This window comes from Thunnus maccoyii, chromosome 9 (genome assembly GCF_910596095.1).
Source record: "Thunnus maccoyii chromosome 9, fThuMac1.1, whole genome shotgun sequence".
Classification (NCBI taxonomy): domain Eukaryota; kingdom Metazoa; phylum Chordata; class Actinopteri; order Scombriformes; family Scombridae; genus Thunnus; species Thunnus maccoyii.
The window spans coordinates 27,398,685-27,426,476 of record NC_056541.1 but is presented as its reverse complement, the minus strand read 5'-3'; the positions used below and the strand labels follow the sequence as shown (position 1 = coordinate 27,426,476).

Sequence of the window (27,792 nt, the reverse complement as noted above, 5' to 3'; positions counted from 1 at the left end):
CATATTTTCATTGGATGATTGGCACAGTGATGATTCTGCAGTGTTGCTGCAGGTAAAGCTTATCAAGCTTGCAGTCTTACTGATGACATGTATGAATAATAGATATTATGAGGAGGTCAAGACATGCAGTGGCAGCACACAGTGCTATACTAGTATGCTGATAATGACATTTTGACATAGACATTACAGACACAGTAAAGATTAAGAGGTAGTTTGAAATTTAAGATCCACACAAAAATAAGCTGTTGTCAACAAGTTTTTATATGTATGGCTTCATTTTATGTCTAAATAACAAACTCACAACCATTTTCTATTATATTGCAACTGTATTTTCTTTGATAATTTCACCACAGCAAAAGGGGCTCAAATGTAAACACCTTTTATTTTTCTGCAGTTAACTTGGCGAAATATTTTGTTTACTTTGTTAGACAAAAAATGCAAATGTGCATACTTAATTTAATAAATTTCTCTCTTTGGCATGCATAAAAATTGCTTAGACAACACAGATTTGTGGAACGTTACCACAACTACAATCACTGACATTGACATACAGTACAGGTACAACATAATCACGTCCACTGTAAATACAGTTCACATATGTCATTCCTACTGTAGGGCAAAATGGGCTTTTAAAAACAGACATTATTTGTTACCAAAGCTAGACTGAAAACTCTGAGACTTCAAACCTGTGAGCATTGAAAGGCGGTCTGAAGCTGCTCCAAATACACTGCATAGGATACTGCAAACCACAGCAGGCCAGTGTCAGTGAGCACTTTGGTTCTCTGGATTCAAGCTTTGAAAGAGAGCTGTGCATCTTTAAGTACTGTTTAAAATGCCATTGATCTCAGAGCATAGTGAATAACATATATGAAAGGTATTTCAGAGTTCTGGTTCTCATTACTGTCAGAGATCTGCTTCTTCAATGCACTTCGTTGTCAGACAATGACGCTTTTATCAGACTGGACCGGCACAGTGAAAAATCACAGATGGTCACACAGTTACAATACAGGTGTGATATTGCCACATGGGTTCCTTGGTGGAGCACCAATGTCACACAAAGGACAGTCCAATTACAGTTTCTAATGCAACAACAGTTGAATTCTACACATACCGTGTGGAAACTCACTGAAATGTTCAACAGTGCACTCATCTTTTACATCTTATCTACAGGCATTCGCTCTCTTATCCTGACTTTGTTGCACATCGAAGGCGACATTTTGCAAGACACTTAATTTCACCGTGTAGTGGATGAGACAGGACACCAGCAATCTATCCATACAGGAAGTTATTTAGTGAGAATTAAAGTGCAAAAATCATAAGTTGGACAATCATCAGCTAGGCTACAGCAAGTTCTGCCTCAGTTGAACTGGAGACTTTTCAGGAAGAACACTTATTGATTGAAAGTGTGAGGTGACTCCTCGCTCCATAACATTCAAGGAGTTTTAATTCCAGTGTCATTCAGATTCGAATGGCTCAGAGATCTTAGCTTGTCCTCTGTTGTACTTGGTCAAGTATAGAGAGGGATGCAGCTTCACATTCAGAACCGATCATTCTATGATCTTAGCGAGACATCATACGTACAAACTCTGTGGAAAGAGAGGGGGAGAATGAAATGCAACAATTGCACGACACTCTACAGAATACCTTAAATAAGCAGCTGGTGAAAGCGGCTTTACCTTCAAAATCAACAAGCCCGTCCCCGTTCAAGTCAACATCCCTCAGGATATCTTCTACCTCCTTTAGACCAACCTGGAATAAAGGTTGGCAGCAGTTAATGGAGCACCACACACATACAAGAACAATCTAAAGACCAATTTCTGATCCAAATCTTACCTGTTGGCCCAACAGCTTCCTCATTGCATCTCGGAGCTCCGATGTGCTTATGGCACCATCTCCATTGGTGTCAAACTTAGAGAGAAAAGCAGAGGGACAAGATAAAACATGGGAAAGTCAATACTCAGACTGTTGCAACATGAGCAGATCAACAGCCAGACTCTGAATCTGAATCTGGAGACTCTTACCTCTCTAAAGGCGTCTTTTAACTCTTTTATTCCAATCATGTCTGCAGTTTCGGCAAGGAGTTTTGGACCCATCAACTCTACAAAATCCTCAAAATCAACATGACCTCCCACTTAGAAAAAAGAGATTTTGGCAAACATAAAATCACCATAGACTTTTAAACTATGATTCACATATGACATACAGTGTCATTGTATGTTTGACATATAAATACGCAACACAGTGAAGTCCTTACAGTTCATGTTTATCTGTTGGCTGAGTTCTATCAGCTCCATTTCAGTGGGCATGTATCCCATCGTTCTCATACAGTTTCCAAGGTCTTTACAGCTGATGAAACCGTCCTTGTCCTTGTCAAACTCTTTAAAAGCATCCCGCAACTCTGTTGAGCAATGACAGAAATGTTACTGAGCCCATAGATTGTATTTTATTTCTCTCATTTTAAATACATGTTATCTTTCACATATATACATACAAAATCTAGCCCCACATCTTAAAAAATATCTGTCTTTTTAATTTTCTTTTATGATGTTTTCTCTGTAAAGCACTTTGACAAATGTGTCTTGTTTAATCATTTTAAAATACTTTTTGTTTCACTCATCATAACTTCATAAAAGAAAGAGAGAATGTTAAAGAAAGAGTCACTTACCATCCATTTCTTCTGGCCGCAGCTCTCTGTCCTATTGAGAAAAAACATATAATCATTGGTCAGTACAAAAACAAGCTCACAACCCATCAAATAAGGCGTCGTCATGATCACACATCATAACAAACACAATCTTCTGTATATAACCTGCACACAAACATACCGCTGACCACGCTATGACTTGAGTGGCCATACACAAATCATCGATCTTCTCCCTAACAATCCTCGGCCTACTTGTGAACCTTGAAACTATCTTACATCCAGCACGACTGGGATCCATAACCTCCGAGTTCACAGAAGAATGTGCCTGCTTCTATTTTTTCAGCGCTTGCTTACAATAAACGCAACCATTAAAGGGCAGAGTGAGGCAGACATATCCCAGAACCCTCAGGGGTTAACAGAGAAGTCTAAACATAACACTGAATGTTGACGTCAGGCCCAAAGAGCTGTCTGACCGGAACCGCTGTCACAGAAAACACAGGAGGCACATGAGCCTATAGAAGCGCAACCAGCCAAATCCGACACACAACATCAGCACTTCCTCTGACAATCCATCACTGTCAGGTCATCAACCATCATCACTTACACTGACAGTGAAAGGCCCAGGTCTGATCAGTTTACTCATGGGGGTGTGCCATAACCTCCATTACTGTGCTGTTTTCACTGAGATGTGAAACCACAATTCATACATGCAGTTCACCTGCCATCACCCTATACTGATTGTTGTCAAAGTGAATTGTGTCTGTAATTGAATAACAGCAAATTGTTCTTAATATGTTGTGTACTCATTGATAAAAAATACAGATATACATGTCTATGACAGGCGATCAATGTGACATAACAAAGGTGCATTTGCGCCACTAAGTTGAAACATCTTCATGGACGTCAAATATGTTGAATGTGTTTTTTTTACCCACCGTATTTTGTACTATTAATTGTATTAGTTGTATTCGTTTTTTTGTTTTTTTTGTGCGTCTACCTGCACAGGGACTGCAGATGGAAATTAGCTACTAACAATACATCTCTTCTCCCTATGTGAGATTAATGTTTTTTGTACATGGTCCTTGACAAATAAATATAATAAACTAAACTACACTGCTCCGTAATGAATGATTTTGAAATGGGTTGTGATCTAATGCAGTGGTTCCCAACCTGGGGGTAGGGACCCCAAAAGTGGTCGTAAAATGTATCTAAGGGGTCACAAAATGATTAACAGGAGAGGAAAGCAAAGAAAATCCAAACATTTATGCTACATCAAGTTATGCTGATTTTTTAAAAGACTTCTAATATATATTTTTTTGGTTTATTATTTCTTCTGGATTCTTAAAAAAAATCAAATACACTAATGAAAATCATTCTTGGGTTGAACTGCTGAATGCTGAATCAGCATTCACACTAATGAATGTAGATGTGTTCATGTACATCACATTTATGCACAAGCTCCATGTGCTTCTTGTACTAATTTGGGAGCTTTCAGGCTCAGTCATGTTCCCAATAGACAGCTGAACAGACACCAGTAACAAGCAGGAGGAGTGGAAATAGGACAACATGATGATGGAAAATAGTTGGAAGGGTCTTTGCAACCTAGTGAAAATAATTGTGACAGCAGCTCATTTGTCAAGAATAGAAATCATATCCAGGTTAGCTTGAGTACAGACAGAAGTAGATAAATGTTTGCGGATGTTTGCGTGTGTCCAGACTTACGTACAGTCTGCCTGCACTGGGCCACGCCTTTACTCAGGAAGACACAGGTTTGCCCAAGTATGTTGCTCATGAGAACGTAGTTTTGTGTCATGGACACAATGGACTCCTGATAAGGCCCAAGATACCCTGTCTGGCCCATCTCCTCACAGGACAGCACCCCTCTGAACGTCCTCTCAGCATCCTGGAGCATCTTTGCAGAGGGGTGCAGGTAGGGGGGCAGAGACAGTGTTAGAGATCCGTAGCAGCTTCGGAGCAAAATGGAGTAAAGACAGAAGTTGAGAGAGTATGTGTGACAGTGCATATAGACTCTCTGTACTCTTGAAAATAGGCAGTTGATTAAATGCTATTTAGACAGAACTTTTACTTCTCTGTAAAAGTATTATGTGTGTGTGTGTGTGTGTGTGTTATGCAAGTATATATAAGAGGGAGCGAATGTCTAAAACATGAAAACATGGCAGAAAGGTAAATGCATCAATAAAACAGCATGTTGCCAACTTTCCACTACTCCTTCATAACAGTTTACTCGCCACGTTGTACAGACTGGCATCTCACACCTATACACTGTCACAGGAACAGTAAACATACTCAGAAGGAGAGAAAAGACAAGCTCGAGCACAAGGAAACAGGCTACATGTGTGCTGATCACGAAAGATATAAATACATTAGGACACAGTGCCCTTTGTTAAAGTGCTTTTTGGAAAACAGAACTTGTTGCAATCCAAAAGTCTGCCAAAGTGTAAAGCTGTTAATCTAACATAAGCTTAACAAAATGCACTACAGTGCAAACTACAGCCGTAGCTTCAGTACATACAGTAACCAACATTATAAACACCCAACAATAAACAAAATGGAAACAAAAACTCCTGACTCCATATTCTAGTCTATTATATTACTATTTAGTTGAGTCTAATAGAACCATGACACACGCTGATGTATTTTGTAAAGGCATGTCCCACAAATAACACTGTTTGGATGTTTTGGATGTTCTATAGACACCTAAAAAAAAAAAATCTGAATTTTCTGAGGTTTATATTTGATGACTGACTTCATCAGCATCCATTTAAATTTGAACAGAAAGACAAACATAATTATGCAAAACTATACACAACATTTCTGTAAATCTGTCAGTTTCAAATCCACCAAACAAGATTAATAACAGAGAAAGACAGGGTGCAAGAGCAGATGACAATAAAGACAATCTTACCGTTCTGACAGGCGAGTCTAAGCAGTTGCCCATACCAAAGGAGAAAAGAGGCACTAAAAAGGACCATGAGGACTTTTTCTCCGTTATATTTACAGTTTGGGTTTTGCAAACTCTGGTTTCAGCAAGACCCATGAAGACTGGGGTGCTAACCTGAGCCTAGCCGATTAAAAAAAAAAACAGTGAACTGCAATGTACTGCACTACCTGTAGTGAATGAAAGTAAAAATGGTAAGAAAGCAAATGACATGTGAAAGAGGGAGAGAGAGAGAGAGAGAGAGAAGAGAGAGAGAGAAGAGAGAGAGAGAGAGAGAGAGAGAGAGAGAAGAAGTAAGAGTGAGGGTGTGAAACTATAAGAGAGGGAAGTGGCCCAAGCGGGGAAACAGAATTATGCCTATTAAAGGAAAAGTGGGTGATCCACTGTCTGCAAGATATTTCATCCAGCTGTCACACTGACCAAACTGTTATTATAGTCAGTGAACAACACAGACAATTCTACATGGATTTCACAGATGAGGAATAAGAATAAGCAAGAGATATGGGACGAGGGGAGCCAGCTTTCCTTCAGGAAAATATAGTATTTAACACAGCTGCAGCTGACAAACAACCCTTGCTTGATGGTCACACATTGCAAGGTGTTTGTAAGCTCTGGAAATATGTACCAGGCAAATTTACAAGAACACTCTGTAAGCAGCGGGCTATTTCCAGTATTGCTGTCCTCCTCACCTGCACTCTCCCTCTCAAGCGCTAGACTAATTTGTCAATTTGCAACCATTTTTATTCATATATTGCACATTATTGCTCCTGTATTCTCGCAGAGTCCACCCCCACACCCCCACACATCATCCTCTGCCCTCTGCATGCAAGGACAAGGTCGCTCTGACCTACAGCAGCCACATGGCACCATAGAGAAACACATAAAGGCTGTGAGCAGTCACAGTGAAATGGATTTACATGTGTATTTACACACTGATGGAAGGCTATCAAAACCAGAATACAGATGTCTAATAAAGTCATCTTTTTCTTAAGACTGAAAACTACCCTTACTGCGAGGGTTAACACATGTATTTCCATTCTGATCTGTCAACCTGCAGCCAAAGCAGCACAAATCCTGTTTATTTTGAACGTATTGTTCAGACAGGATGCCAAAGGCAGTGTGTGTGTATCTCTCAAACTATGCGTTACATTTCTGTCTGTCTCATCAAAGACCTTTTTCAGGTCACGCTAATGTTTTCACAAAGCTGTTCGCAGACTGACTCACAGGTTATTTGTAGAATAGGCTTTTATACTATAAGTGCTAGAAGATGTTTTCTCTTGAAGCTGCAACGGATGATCTCTGTGTTCCTTTTACTGAGTGTAAATCATCTCCTGATTCATGTCCAGATCAAAATCCAAACAACCCTACAAGGAAGCAGAAAAAAAACAAAAAGAATCTCTGACTTCCATGGAACAGACTGGGAAAATGCCATCATAAACAACATTATCAGGGGTTTAAGCAGGAAGGAGGAGGATTTGTAATGTAAAACTAAAACCAGTTGTTGTCTGAACCAGACTTCAGCTGTGTGAGCCCAAATTATACAAAACCACATCATAGATAAGAATAGATAAAAGCACATTAAGCTGAACTCTTTTCTTTCATATAAATAGATTTGTTGCTCAAAATAGAGCCTCCATCAGCAGCGGGAACATCAGAGTGATTTCCTTCAAACACAACAATCACTGCCTGATCCAATGATGCAGGGACATGAATTGTCTTTGGCCAAATATATATTAGCACATCAGAGATTTCCACTTCTCTGTACCAGAACATTTTATCTGCCCCGCACAGTCCACTTCAATAAGAAAGGTCTGCCTGATTGAGAAGGTCTGTAGGAGGTAGAGCTGTATTTAAAAATGACATAAGAAATGAATGTGTAGAAGAAGCTTTTCCCCTCTATAGCCAGTCCAGTGATGACAGTGTTTGCAGACTCCATCACAGAGCACATTAGCGTGTATTGATTGTAAACAAGACTTCAGTGAGGCCAGCAGCCACAGTTAACTGCTTCATATCTGTGTGCAGCTTTGGAGAAATACTAGAAACAAAGCCTCTTGTTCTGCATCGTGGCAAATAAAAACAGATGATTCTTTTAGCTGAAGCCTGCAGTATCAGACACACTAATGTGCTGTCATCAATCCAAATTGGTTTATAAAACCAAAATTTTCTTTGGCAAGGCTTCAATTAGTCAGACCATTAGAACAGGCCTGATCAATTAAGTTTTACATAAATTTGGGTGTGAGGTGTCACAGCATGTCAGGAGCCTCAAATTAAGAGCATCCCTGCATCTCACACACTAAACTCTTTAAATGAATATCAGGCTAACTGACTGACCAATTGTGGAGTTAATTTAATACATACAAGATTATGGTTTATGAATTAATAATTATGTTCCTATATTTCAGGGCCTTACCTGCCCAAACAGTGAATTGAGGATAGTGCGTAAATTGATATCGGATGCAAAAGAAGTAGCACTGGACCTCCGGGAGCGGCGTGAGGACCTGCTGGATAGCGGGACCAGGGAGCAGGAGGACGGGGATGGACTGCTGACCTGACCGCCGCTATTGGCCGAGCTGGCTCCCTTACGGTCCCGCGGCTCACAGAGAGGAGCCCTGTCATCAGTGCTGTCCGACAAAGAGGGCACACGAGGGACCGGGCGGGTGTGCGTGGTATGACATCGACGAGGATGCTCAGGTTCGGGTGGTCCTGCTGGCGGCGGACGGTCCTCCCGGTTGTGCTTCCTGCGGTGGTGGTGCCGGTGTGTGGGTTTGGATGCCCTGCAGCGCTCCCTCACACCTCGGCCCGCCTCGCCGTTTGGCTCCGGCGGGTCGGGAACTTCACTGTGAGGGGCATGTGACTTGCACTTGACCCGAGTGGTTGCATTATCGCTGTCCCGGCTGCCGATGAGCGAGGGGTGACACAGGGGTCTCCGGGCACTGATGTCGCACTCGGTCGACCAGAAAGACTCCTCGGCGTTGCTGCTGCTCTGGAGTGCGGCGGGACGGTGGTGATGCTGGTGCTGGTGCTGATGCTGATGGTGATGCTGACTTCTCCGGCTTTCCGCTGTGCGTTCAGGGAGGTGTGTCGGTCTCCTCGCCGATGAGGATGATTTCAGCAAGGAGGTTGTGGATTCAGATTTTGGAAACGAGGAGCTCATTGCTGCGGATCTAGTTTCGTCTGTGTCGGTGGGCTGATCATCGACATCATACAACGTTTTCTCTCCATTGTCGACCCATGTCTTCCAGCAGAGCCTTCCCGCTGTATAGTTACATTTCACCACCTGGTTGCTGTGCGGCAGCGCGGCCGGAGCGCGCGCAGGCAGCGTACAGGGGGGCACACACGTCGCTGCAGAGCACGTCACCTTTTCATTGATGTGAATGCTGGTCTCTGGCATCATGGCAATGACGTGGGTGTAGAGGGTGATGTTCCACTGGTCTATAAACTTTACCATGGATAAGACAGACCATATATAGCCTATGAAAATACACACTGAGACTACGAGATTTTGCCTCATAAGAAACTCAGATTCATGATCTGTTGAATGGAGATGATCCATTATGAGCAGAAAATGTGAACACAACATCCAAATAATGGAATCCATGGACAACAATCCCTGCAGCAATTAGTCTATATAGGCCTACTCGTTGTTGTTTAGTCTTTGTTTGTTAATTCAACTTTATTATGATATTGTTGCTATAGTTTGTGTTGTTGTAACCTATGGTGTTGTTATATGAGAAACAGTATGAAGGCCTATTTAATAGTGTTCCTGTCTCCATTGGACAAAATATCAGAAACCCCATACAGTGTTCTACTGCATATAATTATAACAGAAACAACAATAAGGCAGTAAAACAAAACCAATATATGTTCAGAAATCAACTCCTGTATTTCTCAACACAGTCTGAACATGATAAGCTTCATTATATGTCACGTGGCTGTTGTAGTTCATGACATTTTGCAGGTGTTCATTATGTTTTATCCATCCAAATTAAACTATTCTTCACTTTGTTTGGAGCTCATAGGACCCCATCAGCTACACTTAGACACATACATTCATTACATTTCTACACTCATGTACCTGTGTTGTGTTTTGAAATTCTATGAGTCAGTGATTTTGATGCATATTGTTCAAAAGATAATAATTTATAGGTGCCTTCAAACTGCTCTTCCCTCCCAACATGCCACAATTTTTTGCTCTCTCAAACACACGCAGAGCTACTCTCATACCTCTGCTGTACATAGTTTAGGCCTCCTGAGCAATAATGTAATAGCTACTTTTATTCAAGAACTAAACCTATATGACAATATAACAAAAATAATTATGGTATCAACCTCACATGAATATGTGTCTCCACCCACCATATAGACACCAGATGTGGAAACACTTATCAATCCTTTAGCCAAACTCACATGTGAGCAGAAGAAGCAAAGATTTTCCCCAGTTAAGGATAATGATATGTGTCAGGAATCCTTTTTCTATGCAGTCTGTGGAGATATAGGGCTGAATATGAACTCATGTGCTGCATATTCCTTATATGAGGCCATTCTCTCAGTATGACAGGTATTGATACTGCTACTGGTTTCATATCCTCTAAAAAAAACAGTGTAGCACTGACAGGAAATAACTGCTGCTGCAATGAGAAAACAGAGCCTCCCTCTGTCAACACTAGAAAACTGCATCCGACTGAAAAGAGGAGACAAATTATTTAAGTCTCTCTGCTTTATATTGTGGAGTATATTATCAATACTATGGTGGCATTTCCTCAGACAACTGTTTTCTTCTCTACCACCACACAATTCAACTACTGTAGTATTTTTAATTAGTATTTTAGAAAGAAGTCAGATGTGACTAGTTTAATTAATGAAAGTCTCCTGATTCTGATTGTGATATCTGTGTAAAAGTGACACTTCTGACAACAGCTGGTTAAATAAGATACTCAACCATTTATTAAATGTACAGAAATACTGTTCAAAATCCACACAAGAATGTGTTTAAGGACAAATCCTCAATCCAAATGTAAACAAAATGGTTGCCCCATCATATACTGTAAAGCAAATGCTTGGGGAATGACAGTTTTCATACTCTAAAGTGGATTAACAGCACTCTTGATTTTAAACCTAATTATGGACAGCTCAATGTGAGTGTCAGTAAACAGATTGTAAATGATCGTGCTTTTGTAAACACTCAAATTGAATCGATAGGGATCTTGAATTGCAACGGACCGGTAAAGCTGCTTAAGATTACTTTTCACTTGCAACACATTTTTACCCTTCTAGACTCTGCACATACACCCATGAAGTGCTGTTGAAGAATTAAGGATTGTGGCTTTAATAATAGATGTTGTTACCATATGGCATTGCAAAAAGAAAAAAAAAACATCACAAAACAACAGAGATAGTACTTCATAAACATTTTACAGAATCTACAAATTTAATCTATCAAATTGTTTTCATGGTTGGACCGGAGAATGTAATGCAATCACTGTACCTGTAAATCAAGACAACACAATAGTTATAGCATTGAAGACAATCATTTCAAAACCGTTCAATTTTTTTTTTTTTTTTATCTCAACCCTATTTACAGAAATACAAACCTGATATCAAATACAACCAAATTACAAGAGTTTAGTAAATTACCAAAAACGCTTCGTCTCCATTGTTACAACACAGGCCGACTCACACAATTTGAGCTAAAAATGTGCTTATCTAACCGTGTCTTGTGAAAGCAGGATTGATTTTCAAAGGGGAGCACAATAAACTACCACACCAGCAGGAGTCATGACAGAGGCATTAAACATTCATGTCATGATTGACATTGGACCTCTGTTATCAAAGCAGTATATGGATGAATATGTTACATGATCGCTAAATGCAGCGATGCATTTAGCTTAGATATCTGTTAACCGTTTCCAGTTGATTCAGAATGTCTTTAAATCCCAGTTGGACATCCTGTAAGTAAGTCAAGATAAAGTTAGGTTTCCTACTGCATTTGCTTATTATGCATATTTGTGTTATCTGGTTTTATGTGTTTATTAGAAGCTTTGGAACAGTAGTCCTGAAAGCAACCTGCACTGTAACCAGCAGCTTTGATTAAACCATACCGGGCACTACAATCTCTGAAAATATGTCACCATTCACACCGTCCAGTCATTCATAAAAATTTAAACAATCTAAAGTTTGTCCCACATTTGAAAGTAGGTGTTTTTGTAATGTGGTGAAGAAAAATGTGCAAACACACAGACAATCATGTCTTTCATTGGAATCAAAATTTGAATTTTAAATATGACTGTTTATGTTGAGTAATACAAAAAGTTGAATGATCAAATTTCTTAGCCCTTGCAGAAATGTAGGTGTTATACTAAGTGTAAAAGATTAGTCATATGCCACCAATACTTTACACAAAAGTGTTGTGTCTCTCCTAATGCCTGGGAAGAGTTGGCCCCATTAATGTTTTTAGTTCATAAACAATTAATAGAGTATGTTGCTCTGCTATAAAAAGACCCATATATGCTGCGAAACATTAACAGCTACAGATATATTATTATTTGGCTCGTTGTACTGCGCTCTGCTCTCTATCAGCATACTGTTGAACTGTATAAAGTACAACCAAAATAAATAACTGACATGAGTTGTACATTGAAGCTTAACAATTTTTACTCCAGACTTAGCCCAAAGTTATAGAGAAAAAGAGAAATACATAATAAAAATGTATTGGATATGTTGTTCTTCTTTAAGATACTGTATATTTGAGGGTTATTTTTAGTGCCTGGTTTAACGCACATCCATCCAACATTCAATGATTCTAAATAAAATACATTAAAAAATATACATTGATAAAATGGCCGCATGAACAATCGTGCACCTGCTCAGTTTTGAATAATGCACAGTAAGTACTTCTGAGTGTGGCTGCATTTTACACAAACACCCGATCAAGACAGGAACATGGTTGATAAAAGAGGCCCAATGTTTGGTCAGCTGCTAATAAAGAGAGATATGAGACGGAGAATATGTACACAGTGAATGTGAGAGCTGGTCTGGAGGCAGAAAAAGAGTTGCTCCCCAATCCTACAAACACTTCCCTAAACTCCATCTGTTTCTTGCTTGGGCATCTCACTCACACCTATTTCCCCTCCTTCTCCTCTAAGCGGCTTGGGGTAAAAATGTAGTCCAAGGCTTGTCTCTCAGCAGCGGCCACATTGGGGTGCCAGAGGTCCACCATGAAGACCACCCTGGGGCCGTCCTCTGCGCCACCTACACACACAGAAATATAGCAACAGAAAAAAAAAATCAAGAACCCCATTTTATCCTGATTTTGAACCAATCCTCCTCACTGAAAAGTGGCTCTTTTCATTTTTCTTTTTCCTTAGGAAAATATAAAAGAAATCTGGGATTATACCATTTTTAGGTCAATCCTCTTTCGAGAAATAAATACAAAGATTCAACTTTAATCCCTTCTTACCCTCGTGGAAGGCCCTGTGGAGGAAGGAGTCGTCAAAAAGCAGACAGCTTCCCTCAGACCAGCACTGTGGCTCTCCACCGACTACAAGCTCACAGGAAGGGGGCACTCTGAGACCTGCCAGAGAAAAATAAGTCCATCAGTGTGTCATCAATTCAAGGCATTTTAAAGCATTTTGTGTTGCTAACCAACCTCCCATGTGACATATCCCAGACTAAATGTTCTTGAGTGCCCTGTATCATCACAGTATGCTATTTAAAGAGCATCTCACAAAAGATCCTGCCCACACAACAGTAAACATCACTATTTATAACCATCTCACAGGGTGCAGTTGGAAATAGAATCAAAGCTCAGGTGCAGCAGATTAAAAAAAATTGTAGTATGAGCCAGTTAATTTCAAATGTGCCATCATGACCCAAGAGGATTCAGGTTTTCAGTCTTAACACAACAGCAGTTGATTTCACAGGGGTGCTCCTCCTCTCTAGTTAAAGATGCTTATTACTGAAATCATCTGCTGCTGAGTTCGAGCAAATACACGCTGAGCCTCAGACATCACATGGCTGAATCAGTTTCAGCTCACTAAACAGTTCACTCTCTTACCCAGGTGGCAGCGCAGCCTGACATTTGTTGGACCGTAATGCTCAGTGATCAGAGCTCCAGGCGTCAGCACAGAGAAGCAGGCGTTTCCGAACACGTTGTTGGCGATGAAGGTGCGCAACTGGCCCAGCACCCTCCATGCTCGTGGACATCTCCTGACATTAAGAACCAGAGGGGTGCCTTGGTTGACCAGGTAGTAGGTCCACCACTGCCCACGGGGAGTGCTGTTGGCTTTCCACCCTGGAGGTAGGGAGGAGCCACTGCGGGCGGGAGGTTGGTGGTAGATGCTCTCAAACTCAGCCAGAAGGGCAGGGAAGCTCTGCTCCAGTAGCTCCACATCATGTCTCTGCACTTCTCTGGAGAAGAAAGGGGCTGACGGTAGGTCAGGGAGGAAGAAGACCTCTGGCCGCTGGATGGTGGGTCGGCTGTTAAGGTATCGGCCTTGGTCACGGACTCCTTTATGCACCCTGCCCATACCTGACCAGGTGTAGCGCTTGGCGTAATCCTGCAGGCTGTGATAGAGCCTCTGGTTCAGACTCTCTCCAGCACTGGTACAGCGGAAGCACTCCGAGGACTGGCAGAAGTTGAAGCCGTTCTGCTCTTCTAACATTGACCCATGCTTCCCTTTACCCCTGCCACGGCAGTCTGAACTCATGAAGCCCCCCACCACCCCTCCAATCCGGCTGGGCCCAGTCAGATACCTCCCACGCAGAGGGCTGGAGCCGTGTTCTCGGCCCACCCTGTAACAATACCACATAAACAGCAGCAGCACACACATGGCTATGGCAAAAGCACAGATCTCACACTCCCTTATAGACTGCATCCCTCCAGCCACCATCTCCCTCACACTCTCTAGTGACCACTCCATCTAGGCTCTTTTCTAGAATGCTGAATCTGACGGGGGGTGGGGGTGGGGGGGTGCTGATGAAAGATCAGTTAACACGTTGTTTCTTGATAGTGATTGAAAGGGGCCTTGAAGCACACACGAGATGTTAGTGAGTCTACTGTCAAGCAGCTCTTATTGCCCCCAAAATGTAAACAGTCTGCCGATTTGATCTGACACACTCAGTCTCCAGTCCTAACATTTCAGCACTTGGCAACGAGGGAAGGTTTCTCTTTGCATGATGTCTGGCTGTGCGGTATTCGTGCTGCTCCCTCTCTCGTCCTCCCAGACAAATGCAGACAGACACCGCGCCTTAGGGTTATCTGTTCTCTGAAAAACAAAGACAGAAGGAGAGAAAGAGGAATGAGGAGAGAGGAAGATGCTGTAACTGACATTAGGAGGATGCTGCGATTGATATTAATGATCCAAACTCTCTTTACTGTAGATGTGTGTGCCCGCCGAATGATTAATTCATCTGATGCAGATCTCATTACACGTATAGCTTTGTGTCTGTGAAACATATCCTCCTCCTCAGAGTTTGACAGAAAATACCCATCCTGTATGCACCGCATGTAAAACACACCTGCTGAAACTCACCCACACACTGTGGACTTCAAAATGACTGCACCCCATACACACACACACACACACACACACACACACACACACACACACACAGAAATACACTTTGATAACAAGACAATTTGGATTCAGGTTTCCACACACTCCTGTACTGCACTGTACAAAACCATGAGTCATGGGCACATTGCTGAATTTAACACAAATCTCTCCTTTTGTATTATTGCGCACCACGCACACATGCGCGCATTAGACACTGAATTATGTAAACGTAAACAGTGTTGGTACCCACCCACAATTATAATTGGCATTCATAGGTTGCTCAGCAGGAGCTGCATAAATGGATCCTCAGGGGGAGGGAGGGGGCGAGCTGTAGTCTGTGTAATCGTATGCTGCTTCAGTAAAAAAAAAAAAAGGATTACATGAGTATGATTATATAATGATAATGGACCAGCAGCCAAAACGCGAGGAGTGCAATGCGTCAACTGTGATCAGAACTCCACGATGCTCTCTCACCAAAAATGGTCGGGCAATCCTGCTCCATTAGATCCTCCCCTACATCCTGTCTGACAGCATCAAGACGCCCCCACATCCCCCACACACTCCCGCTGCTTTTAGGACAAGACTGGCTCTGATCATCAAACCCAACCATGAAGCCATGTAATGAAACACACACCCTTCCTTTTTCCCTCCAATACTCCACTGTTTCCATGTAATCTGGCCACTAGAGATGCTGCCACCGGGGCCAAAAGCTGCCATACAAAGTGATGACCAAGATACTGATGAGCTGTAACGTTCAATGAGCCGCGGTGAACAAGCAGATCGCTTGATTGCCTTGTCTTCACTTGGTGGATGTGTGGTGCGTTGATTCGTGCACAGGTTTGCATCCATACCTACTCAACATTCATGACTGTGGCCAGTGGAGAAGAGGAGAGGCGCACAGGTGTTTCTCCAGGCGAAGCTGCGCACCACTGCAGTGCACAAGGTAGACGGATATCACTCGCCAACATTATAGGAAATATCTCCCAAATGCACAAAAGAAGTCCTAACTGGAAGTAACGCCCACTGTATGCTTGGAAAAAAAACCCATAAAAGCTTTCCTACCGACGGTTTGACTCCCTGTCTGTCTGTCTGTGCTGGACAGCAGCGACGGATAGGCTTCTGGTAATATTGTTGTAAATACTGAAGCTCCAACAGGGAAGACACCCAGGGTCGAGTGCCAGAAAATACGCAACAACACATCCGGTTGTAGCGTTCAAAATAAATGTCTCCACCCATCTCCATGCAGTGCAATGCAGTGCAATTTCTAGATGGTAAAACAACAATTCATTTTTAACACAAGAAGTTAGTCTAAGTGGTATCACTAACTACTTCTTCTAAAGCATAGCATCCCTATTTTTAAAGGGCCACTCCACTGCTTTTACATGTGAAGTCCAGTTTACTTGTCATGAGGAAGCCTGTTAAAACAGTTGTATAATGTCTTCTGTGGCTCCAGAATGAGCTTTCCAAATTTTGAAAAAAATAACCCCGGTGATGTCATCAGGGTTATCTTTCGCTTGGGCTGGATACTTTTTTTTAAATCAGAAAACCTGTATTGTAAACTAGAGGTGTGGGGTCTAAAAGAAGTAAGCATTTATGTGGCACTGAGTTGCCTTATGGGAAATGTAGGATCCAGCATTTTTGGAGCTTGACCCATGTAGGGACTAAAAGTCAGGATTTCTCGGCCTCGCTGCTTCGATATTCATCAGTCTTCTTGTAATTTGTCTTTTGCAAGTTGTGCAACTTTATGGAAGTACAATACTCAATCGCTAGAGTAACCACTTAAGAACTTTGCTCGGCGGGACAAATTTTATCAGACAAATTAGCTGATGTTTGTGCTTGCAGGACCTTTGTATCACTTTGTATCACCAGGGATTCTCCACCAACTTTTCCAGGTTCAGGGTTTGTTAAACTTGCTATCTGGACTAAGCTTCTAAAATGTCAGGATTTGATGCATTTCTTTGTATGTGACATCAAACTAAATATCTTTGGGATCTGGACTGTTGAGTGGATTAAACAAGCATTTTGAATACATCAACATGACTTTTTCTGACATTTTATGGCTAGACATAACAATTAATCTGTTAATTTAGGAGATAATTGGCATATTAATCAACAATCGAAATAATCATTTGTTACAGTCTCATTCTATTCATAGAAAAGCTAAATAATCTTTTTTCCAAGCATCCAATGGTGAATGCATTTACTTTGAAGGTGAAATTGTCTTATATCCGCTATTACTTTGGTAATCTCCCAGCAGCTTGACTCAGCTGGCAGCCTCCCTCTTCCGTATGGCTGATGGCTCGCCCATCGACTACTATTTGATCTGGCTGCAGACTCCATTACCCAAGATGCACTGCAACAGGTGAGGATTGCAGCCATGGAGCAGTAGTTTGATGGTGATCAGAATATAACAAAATGCGACAACAGAAACTTTTCCCAAGTGAGTCCAAGTACAGATCACACTCTTGGGGCCCCTTCACTCTTCCCAGGAATGACCATAGACCAGTGGTTTTCAAACTTGTTCACATCAAGGACCCCTAAACTGACACAAATTAGACCACAGACCCCCATCTGATAAGATTTTTGCTTATAGATGTTTTATTACAGAAAGTGTATGAAACTCATGACCAAAATTGTCATACATTTGGTCATTGTGTTACTTATGGATGGAAATAAAGTCAAAATAATTTATTCCCCTTTTGCTGGGGACCCCCTGGAACCCCCTAAGGGAAACCCTGGGGGTCCCCGAACCCCACTTTAAGAACCACTGCCCTAGACTGTCAATAGAAAGTCTTTTGGCTTCCCCTGGAGCATGAGTATAAACAGAACAAGTATTACCACATTACATGACAACATTGACAGCTCTGGTTTCATGTTTATCACCAGTCTGACATGCTCTGACACGTCTGACTCAACTCAACTGTCTTGCATTTACTCAACACCAGTAAAGTAATTCTTCTACTACATCTTCACCTTAAACCTACAGGAGACTGACATACTAGGTTATGGCACAGACTCAAGCCACTTATGCTACATGGTTCACTAACACTGCAGCAGTGGCAAATAAAAAAGAACATTAAAGTCGAAATAAGTCTTCTTTAAGAGCGTCCAAAGTAATAATATTGTACATTTCTAAGGTGATGTATATTTCAAATTACAAGCTTGTTGCTGCATTGGGGCCCCAGAAGTCTGTACTACAAAGCAAGTTCAATATTCCCAGGATATCTTTTCATTATCTGGCTTCACTGAGCCTAATATTGGTCGTTCAGATAACCAGTACTACGAAGCTGGTTATCAACTAGCTCAGTGAACTCTGGGTTTTCCAGCTACAATATTCCGTTTTTATTTCCAGTTATCATCACACAGTTGTCTCTCTTTTTTTTTTTTTTTTTTTTTTTTTAAATCTTGCTTCGTAGTACAGGTCTCAGTTATAAAACGCTCATTTTAATTGAGTTATCTGGAATTTTTCTGAATAAAACGAATTCCCCTCAAATCTAGAACATGGAAATGATAGAGCCTCTTCCAGCAAGGATATCCAGATAGTTCAGTACATTTCTGTAACACACTCCTGAAAATACTGATAACTCTTTAGTTGTGTGCATTTGTTAGAAGATTCAATGACCTGCCACCAAGGGTGATACAAACATGTTCAAGCACGTTTTGTTTTTCTTTGTTTGAAACTTCATCCTTTGTAAGTTTCTGATTAGTGTGTATCTGCCATCTGTTACTCGGGGAGTTTTGTTCCATCACCCCGCTGTGTAAGTCACATAGCGGTAAGTTTGCATCCTGTTTCCAGGTAAAACTTCAGGCATGGCTCGACAGCTGTGTCACAACTTCCTTCCCCTTCGCTTGGGTTTCAGGCGGAGGTGGAGCCAGACTTTCCAGCGTACGCCCCTTCTGATGGGGGCAACTGGGCTCCCAGTTATCCACTCAGTCAACTTATGCAGTTGCAGAAGAGATAACCTCAGACAAAAGTTTAATGATCCCCGCTTAGGTCTCTCGGTAATATCAGCCATGGCGAGGTCAAAGGCGAAGGTGTATACTTGTTGCGCACTGATGCTGCTCTGTGTGGTTGCCATAATTGTGTGTATTGCTGTACTTGTGAGGCGCAAATGTCCAGATGGCACTTTCTCGAGCGCTGCAGTGGCCGCAGACTCTGGGAAATGTTCAGAGATTGGACGGTGAGTGGCACTTCAACTTTTGAACTTTTTTCTTGGCTACGCAAATATCTCCATTTGCTCTGGATAATAGGATAATGTGATTATTACGAACGGTAGACTTCACATTACGCACAATACTTAGAAGCATTTAATTTTTAGCACTTACTCTCTCAGCGGTTACACTACACATTTTAATCGTAAAGAACTCAATAGTAAACTGACAGCTTAAATTCTAACAAATATGTCTATTGGTTTACTGGTTTTAACACTGTTAAAAACTGAACCAAATTCATGTCTGTAGAACATTTCATAAACAAGGAAACTGGCTGTATATGCTTTACATAAGACCAGCGTATGCAAAACATAAACATTCCATTTACCTACTTGGCAGGCATCTGCATGAGGACAATAGATTGGCAGGGATGGTGATGAGTGTGAAATCTTTCAGGAACATCCTTCAGAAAGGGGGATCGGCGGTAGATGGCGCCATTGCTGCGCTGCTTTGCACCTCGGTCATGAACCCGCAGAGTATGGGGATCGGAGGGGGGTCCATATTCACAGTGATGGACAGCTCTGGTAACAGCCACATGCATTCATTTATTCAGCTCTCTAATACAGCAGAACTAACGAGTGACCTGCATGTTGGAGAGACACAGTTAATTAGTAATATCTCCTCTTTTCAAAGGTAAAGTCAAAATCATCAACTCCAGAGAGACTGTACCTGGGAAGTTTAAATCTGACCTGCTGAAGTCATGTCCCAAGACCTTCCAGCTGGTGTCAGGTACTGCTCTTACATATCAGGGCGTAAACTGTATAGACACACTGTTTTCTGTTCCTGATTCTTTTTTAGGAAGCCGTTCTTGTTTTTCTTGCTCTGTCTTTTGTGCCAGGCGTTAGGGTTGGTTACCAATGCTCTGCTTTATCATGCAGGGAGAAGATAAGACTAAGCATTTGTAAGAGCTCTGACTTTTGAGGAATTCGGTCCAGGTCAAGACTGGAGAATGTTATTTACCACATGAGGATACGAAGTTGATGGGTTTATTGACCGTCTGGTTTCTCTTTGTGTATTGCTACAGATACTATCAGTCCTTTCTTGGACATGCATGTGTCTTTATTTCTTCTTTTGTTGATGTTCCCATGCCGTAAGAGTGTGATTGTATACATACTGGGGCCCCAAGAGTTCTGTCATAGGAACTGGCCATGAACTGCTCTCCTCTGAGCCAAGACCACATACAGTGGAACAAACTAACCATTAATCTTGTTGCAACACTTGTAAGGCTATAAATAGACAGAAACAGGAGAGTAAGACCTGTAACTGATATGAGATTATTATCTGATTGGCAAAACCTTTGTATAGTCTGCAGTATCAGCCAAATAAAAGACATGAACAGAGCAAAGCTAAACACAATGCATTTGTAAAAAATGATGAAGTCATTGGCCCACAAATAAAATTCTGTTAAGACTGAAAATATCTTAATCATTATCTACTTATTGTGATATTTACATTGGTAGAGGTACTAATACATTAATGAAAAAATACTCCATGGACAAGTAAGTCCTACATTGAAAATCCCAATTAACTAAAGAAGTATTATCATCAAAATTACTTTAAGCATCAAAAGTAAACGTACTCCTGCAGAAAATGAGCCCTGTGATTGATTTACTATCATATCAGTAGACTATAATAATAGTATTATGTAATATCAGTATTAAATAGTAGTAGTTTTTGTAAGAGGTTGTAAGCCATAAAGGTTGGGAGACACTCGTTTAATCTTGAACGATGTGTAAAAAAGAAAAAAGTACAACAATTATTCCCTGAAATGCACCACAAAACTGTACTTACATTCAGAACTTGGGTAAATATAGTTACTTTCTTTCCACCATTGACCTACCTATCCATCCATCCAGGTCCCCAATGGATTGGAGTCCCGGGGGAAATTCGAGGTTATCAAGAGGCACACCATCTTTACGGGAAGTTGCCCTGGGCCGATCTCTTCAAGCCGACCATCCAGCTGGCCAGAGACGGGTTCCCTATACCTCCAATCCAAGGCCGATACATCCCGTACATTGATACAAACCAGACTCAGTCACTGCGGTATGAAAGAAACCCAGAAACAAAACAAACAAACAAAAAACAAAAAAAAACTGCACCTTTCTGCATTTGCATGATTTTTACTGTCCTTGTATTTGTCCTCCAGTAAGTTGTATTCAGATAAGGACGGGAACTTGCTGAAGACTGGTGATATTGTGAAATTTGAAAAACTAGCCGACACGTTGCAGATGATTGCAAATGATGGGGCAGATGTTTTCTACACTGGGAAAATAGCAGATGATTTAATCCGTGACATACAGGAGGCAGGTATTGTCAGACGAGTTTCATCATGCTCTCTTTTCCAACCATCTTATATCTCTGCTGGCACAATGATCTAATTACAAATGAACAAATCAATTCAGTCTGTAAAGCACTGCAGTGATCACTCACAGACTCCAGCGTGAGCTGCCTGGATCCATTAAAAGTCTTGATTATATGGAACTGAAATGCATTTTGCTCAGTTTTGCTTAGTAGAACCATTTGTTTGAATGTTTTTGCTCAGGAGGAAGACTCACGGCGCAGGACTTGGCATCGTACAAAGCTACAGTGACGGATGCGTGGGCTGTTCCGTTGGGAGAGTACCAGATGTACATACCCCCACCCCCTGCAGGAGGCATCATCCTCAGCCTCATCCTTAACATCATGAAAGGTTCCTGCTGTACACAGACTGCAGAACTGCTGCTCATCTATGCTTTCAAATCACATACTGAAGCTTGTTAGTTGTGTTGCTATTGCATTTGTTGAGCAGATCCATCCCAAATTAGTGCTTTAGATGGTTGCTGCATATGAGTTGTTTACTCAAAAAAGGAGACTGAGTAGTGATGTGAGTGTATGAGTTTCTGTGTTTCATGCGTCATGAATCCAGATCAATCTCTGGAAGTGGAACACACTAAGAAACGGAAAACTGAGCACATGTTTTTATTTACAGGATACGGCCTGAATTCAACATCTCTGACAGGTGAAGAAAAGACGCTGACTTATCACCGCTATGTTGAAGCCTTTAAATTTGCAAATGGATTAAAGAAACACATCCGAGATCCTCAGTTCAGCTCAGAAGAAGTAAGTTTTACTAAATGTTTCAGTGGATACTCCTACAGTATATCAGTCCTTTTTACTCTCAACAATATACTGAATTAATAAATAATTTCAGTAAATTTGAGCATGTTCTACACATGCTATTATTGTATATATCATTATTATTTTTAAGTAGTTAAGTTTAGTTATGGCTTATAACGGTCACTGCCAATCAATCAAGAAACCAAAATACAGTTGCAGTGGTGAAACATTTAACATAGACAAGAACAAAACTTCTTACATTACACATGGTTCTAGGTTTTGTAAATCATTCATCCAGGAAAACTAAATAGTGTAGCCCTTAAATCATCATATAATGAGCAATAAAACACAAAATGGACTTTGTCTTCAGTCTCGCCTAAATCATATAGCACACAGAGTCTTCCCTCTCTAGCGAGAGCAGTAAACCTGCCTGTTTGTATAGCTGATGCTAATGTACCTGAACATAACTGAACACACAGAGATCTTTGACTTTTAGATAAATTCTGCTTCACATAAGGCTCCACACTTGCTTTTCATCAGACAATATGTTCTTAATTTAGGTTCATACCAAACATCACCATCTTTCTTTGTACATCAGGAATGCGCCGGGCATTATGAATATTACACTGTAATCAGTTTTTTGTCCCAATTAAAAATCTTTCTAGTGAGCTGATCATTCATATTCACAAGTTTGTTCCAAAGTCGAATCATCTCACATTTATGTTTGACATTTGGAGGTTCCCTTTCCATATTCCCACTAATACTATATTGTTATTGTAAAAAGTTGCCCATGTTATTAATTGGTTATGATGCTTTTGTGAAAATAATCACGTTCAAGGTGTTGAACCTTGACCCTCATGAAGTCGGAGAGGTCAGTCACATGGTTTGACTTGAGGAAAAGTAATTTTGAGTGAAGGTTCGTGCACTTTATCAGTTTTTTCTTGTGGTATTTATTGCTTATGATGCTGTTGTGAGCCCATAGTTGCTGTCTGTTAAACTTAAAACCTTAAATATTTCACTGGTTAGTTGGACTAATTTCTGACACCTTCACATTCAAATAAATGCATTTTGTAGCTCGATTTTTCTAAGCAAACCATACATGTGTATAATCCGTTAGAAATCTTGACTGCAGCTATTCCCACCAAATGTTTCTTCATTTTCAAATAGGCCTGGTTATTTGAATAAAGAAAACAAGAGAGTTTGAGAGGCAGATAGAAAGCAGTTTGAGGCCTGGGACTGAAAGGGTTAAAATGTTTTTTTTCCAGGCAGCTAGAAGAGTGAAACGTTATTATTGCTTTACCTTGTAAATTTGTATTCCTGTGATACGTTTTTTTTAAACGCTCTGTACTTCTTACAGATGGTAAAGAATTTCAAAGAGGAAAGCTTTGCCAAACACATCAGGAGCTTGATCAGCAATGACAAGACTCATGATCCCCAGTATTACAACATCACCTCGTACCTGGACAGCATGGGCACCACGCATCTGTCTGTGCTGGCTGAGGATGGATCTGCTGTGTCTGTCACCAGCACCATCAACCACATGTCAGTATGCTCAGTTTTGCTTCACAAGGAGAAATCAACCATCAAATATGATTGTTGGTATGAAAGTAGACGATTAAAAACGATTTAAGAGATGATGAAAAAGTGTTTTTTGAGAAGAAGCAACAAGTGACACAATGACACAAATGATGAAAAAATTAATTGGTGTTAGAAGTGTCGTCATTTAGATTCAGGTAATTTGATGTATTTTCCTTACAGATTTGGCTCAAAAGTCTTCTCTCCAAACACCGGAGTCATCCTCAACAATGAGCTGTCTGACTTCTGTGGGAGAGCTGATAGCATCTATCCTGGTAATCAGATCGACTCGATGTATTGTAAATTAATGTATATTGTATACTGTATTATTATATATAATGCATATTTCATTAGATACAGGTAATACTGGTATGGCTATGTTTTTTTCTTTCAGATTCATAGAGTAACTTTATGATTTAAGCAGGGTTGCTGATTCACATTCATTCATGTATGTATTGATGGCCAGGAAGAAGTAGCTGCATGGGAATTGAGAATTGCACACATTACATATGTGTACACTCACATTGCTTGGGGTGTTGCAAAGTTATCCACTGGAACAGGGTCAAATACCTTTATCAGAGACACTTTAATAGTATATATGTGCTGCATGAAGGGAGAACACAGCTGGTTAACTGTATCTGATACCTCGGAATTTACAGTTCTCTATTTTTGGTGGTATTGTGGGTGGATATCAAACAGACATTGTATAATTATTTAAGTTTACCGACTTCTTAGCCATGCTAGCGGCATTGCTCTATGGATGGCAATGACCGTTTCACAGTTAATTGGTCCATCACTTTGGTCAAGACTGAAATATCTACCAGACAGACTGCCATGAAATTTTGTTTGCATGGTATCCTGTGGATGAAGTCTATTGACTTTGTGCTGACTTTTGCTCTGGTGCTACCTTGAAGTTGACATTTTTCTTGTTTTTGTGAAATGCTTCCACAACTATTGAATGGCTTGCCATGAAATCTGGTATGGTAAACATTATACTTGTTTCACATCAGTATTTTAGCATCGTCACTGTGAGCATGTTAGCATGCTGATTTTAGCATTTAGTTCAAAGCACAACTGTGCTGAAATATAACCTTACAGAGTTGCTAGCATGGCTGCAGACTCGTAGTCTTGTTTCTAATGGGATATGAACCCTAGAAAAGTAGATCCTTAGTTTCGTTGCATTTCAATAGTTCAAAAATGATGAAAAATCACTGAATCTGCATTAATATTGCTATACTACAGAAGCACAATTGATATAAAATCAATAGCCTTGATTTTCATTTATTAACATGGCCCTTTTATTGAGAGTTTGGCATATTTTAAAAAAAGCATACATATTTAAAAGAGGGGATTAATACAATATAGAGAGGGTGAAACTCGCATGTGGCTTCAGTGTTCACTACTGTATGATGTCAGCTGTTGAACAAGGGTAAAGGTACATGTCAGTATTGAATAAATGCCCTTCACCCTCTGATGCACAGCTGCGGTTCACAGCATTCAAAAGAGCTCTTCTGATTGCATTTATATCAATTCTCTTCTTGTTCTTCTCACATTAATGGGTCTGAATTGTAGTCGTCTGTCCTGTCAGTCAAGGCTTTTGTTGTGTTCGCAGGGGAGCAGCCTCCCTCCTCCATGGCTCCCGCTGTGCTGAAGTCTCAGACGAAGATGTTGGTGATTGGATCGACTGGTGGGAGTATGATCACGACTGGGATGGCCTCGGTACGTGTCCATGGCAATCACACTAAGTGCCATTAAGATAAATTGCTGCAGACTAATGCCCCTCACTGTTGTCATAGCAAGTGCTGTCTTCATGAGAGTCTACAGTGTCTGCCGTAATCCATTCTGTAATCATCACTTTGCCATCTCGCAGATTGCGACATGATGTTCTGTTTTTCTTCCAGGCGCTCATGAACCATCTTTGGTTTGGGAAGAGCCTTAAGGAGGCAATTGCTTCTCCGGTTGTTTATGTCGACTCTGAAAATACACTGAAATTTGAACCTAAATTTGATGAGGTAAATCACTGCATTATACATTTGTTTGGTGAAGCAACACATCATACTGTATTCCACCTGAGTCTTCTCTGCTCTCTGCCTTCAGAATGTAATCGAGGCTCTGAAAGCTCTGGGACACAACCATGGAACTGCAAAGAATTTCTACAACGTGGTCAACGCTGTGGAGAAGGAGGACGGCTGTATCTGTGCTGTGTCTGATGCCAGGAAACTGGGCCAACCAGCTGGATACTGAGACCAGGATTCAGTGACATTGGTTACACAGGATGGCCTGAAGGCTACTGAGACCTTCCTGCAACCAGAACACCAGAAAACCTGCAACCGATGGTGTTTGTCCTGCTGGAAAATCATTGGACAAGACGCTTAATAACAGGCTTCTTCAGCTGGACACGTGTAGCGGTTAAACGCGTGGCCTCTGAACAGAACTGCCTGTAACGGTGACATGATGGATTTTACTGTTCAAGAAGAAACACTATTGTTATCTGTGACTGTATCTGACCTCCTTTGACTGTTTTGTTCAGCTTGCTTGTACACATTTTTATCTCTCAAGCCATCTCCCCCATTCTTGCCACTCCTTACATTTTTCTGTTGTGAAACAGGGCACAACACATTCCATTATTCACATCATAGACTTGACATGATAGTATATTTACATTAGTATCTGATAGCAGGCTATTTCAGACTGTCTCATTAAGTTAATAACTTGTTTCTATCTGGTATTATCTTGCATTCACACTCTCAGTACTGGAGTTACTCTTTCACCTTTACTATATGGGCACTAATAAATATACAGTGAATGAAATATGGATTATATGTGTACTATTTAAATAAAATATATCACTTTTTTTTACATGCTTTATCTACTGTAACAAATATGTTGAAGCACATTGACACAATCTAAAAGTTGGTTTTCAGGATGCTAATCTCTAATAGATGTGTTAACTCTTCATACTCTGAAGAGCAATAATCACAAATTGGCTAACACTATTTTAGTTTTTGAAATATGATTTTATGGATTTCACAGTCTGTGCCATCCTTAAATATTATTTACTACATTTAACACAATAACAGTTAGAAAAGTGCTTGAAATGGACTTCATATATTTTTCACAGTTAAGGTGTCACAAAGAGTATGTGCAAAAATAAAAAAAATGGTGGATTAAAGGACAGGTTCATGATTTTTCAAGTTTGTCTTAAAACAACAGTCAGGTGCCCAAATGAACATTGAAACATGTTTTTCTTGCTGTAATCATTCCTCCTGTTCATACTGACCATTAGAAGATCCCTTCATAATGCACTTACAATGTAAATGATGGGGACAAAATCCACAGTCCTCCTTCTGTGCAAAAATGTATTTAAAAGTGTATCTGAAACTAATATGAAGCTTCAGCCGTCCAAATGAGTAAAATCAAATAGATGTCTTTCAATGTTACAGTCTTTTTAGTGCCAAAATCCCTCTTTTTGTTACTGTACTTCCACCGCAGCTCAACAGGGAGACACTGTCCGAGGAAACACAAAGAGGGAATTTGATGCTAAAAAGACTGTAAATGTAGCAGATATCCACTTGATATGACTAACTCAGACTGCTGAATCCTCATAAGCTTCAGATCAACTTTTAAATGCATTTTTTCACAAAATGACTGCATGGACACACTGTGGATTTTGCACCCCATCACTTACATTGAAAGTACATCTTAAGGGGATCTTTTAATAGCCAGTTGTTATGATCAACAGAGGGGAACAC

At 40.7% G+C, this 27,792-nt stretch overlaps 3 protein-coding genes across 13 annotated transcripts; 1 reads left to right on the top strand and 2 right to left on the bottom strand.

The window, feature by feature from the left end:
- Nucleotides 1-242: 242 nt before the first annotated feature.
- On the bottom strand, nucleotides 243-8,846 carry cabp1a (calcium binding protein 1a). Of its 7 annotated transcripts, none has more exons than XM_042420158.1 (8): nucleotides 5,571-5,911; nucleotides 4,371-4,547; nucleotides 2,666-2,696; nucleotides 2,255-2,398; nucleotides 2,022-2,131; nucleotides 1,834-1,908; nucleotides 1,677-1,749; nucleotides 243-1,586 (listed from the first exon to the last, which is right to left on the bottom strand). In XM_042420158.1, the coding sequence occupies exons 1-8, from the start codon at nucleotides 5,700-5,702 to the stop codon at nucleotides 1,561-1,563; spliced, it is 768 nt and encodes a 255-aa protein (XP_042276092.1). In that variant the 5' UTR covers nucleotides 5,703-5,911; the 3' UTR covers nucleotides 243-1,560. The 7 variants fall into 7 exon arrangements, with proteins under 7 accessions (XP_042276092.1, XP_042276093.1, XP_042276091.1 ...); XM_042420159.1 differs by having other exon boundaries at nucleotides 4,371-4,611; nucleotides 5,571-5,909; XM_042420157.1 differs by having other exon boundaries at nucleotides 4,371-4,556; nucleotides 5,571-5,909.
- Nucleotides 8,847-10,524: 1,678 nt separating this feature from the next.
- On the bottom strand, nucleotides 10,525-19,743 carry asphd2 (aspartate beta-hydroxylase domain containing 2). Of its 5 annotated transcripts, XM_042421934.1 has the most exons (5): nucleotides 16,220-16,331; nucleotides 16,009-16,086; nucleotides 13,657-14,866; nucleotides 13,060-13,173; nucleotides 10,525-12,851 (listed from the first exon to the last, which is right to left on the bottom strand). In XM_042421934.1, the coding sequence occupies exons 3-5, from the start codon at nucleotides 14,519-14,521 to the stop codon at nucleotides 12,721-12,723; spliced, it is 1,110 nt and encodes a 369-aa protein (XP_042277868.1). In that variant the 5' UTR covers nucleotides 14,522-14,866; nucleotides 16,009-16,086; nucleotides 16,220-16,331; the 3' UTR covers nucleotides 10,525-12,720. The 5 variants fall into 5 exon arrangements, with proteins under 5 accessions (XP_042277868.1, XP_042277871.1, XP_042277869.1 ...); XM_042421937.1 differs by lacking the exons at nucleotides 16,009-16,086; nucleotides 16,220-16,331 and adding an exon at nucleotides 19,698-19,743; XM_042421935.1 differs by having other exon boundaries at nucleotides 16,013-16,331.
- Nucleotides 18,555-26,851, top strand: ggt5a (gamma-glutamyltransferase 5a). Its single transcript, XM_042421933.1, has 12 exons — nucleotides 18,555-19,338; nucleotides 19,766-19,893; nucleotides 20,003-20,098; nucleotides 21,226-21,412; nucleotides 21,516-21,676; nucleotides 21,912-22,058; nucleotides 22,338-22,468; nucleotides 23,823-24,007; nucleotides 24,224-24,315; nucleotides 25,653-25,759; nucleotides 25,942-26,052; nucleotides 26,138-26,851. Exons 1-12 carry the CDS (start codon nucleotides 18,968-18,970, stop codon nucleotides 26,282-26,284), a joined length of 1,863 nt encoding a protein of 620 aa, XP_042277867.1. The 5' UTR covers nucleotides 18,555-18,967; the 3' UTR covers nucleotides 26,285-26,851.
- The last annotated feature ends 941 nt before the right edge of the window (nucleotides 26,852-27,792 follow it).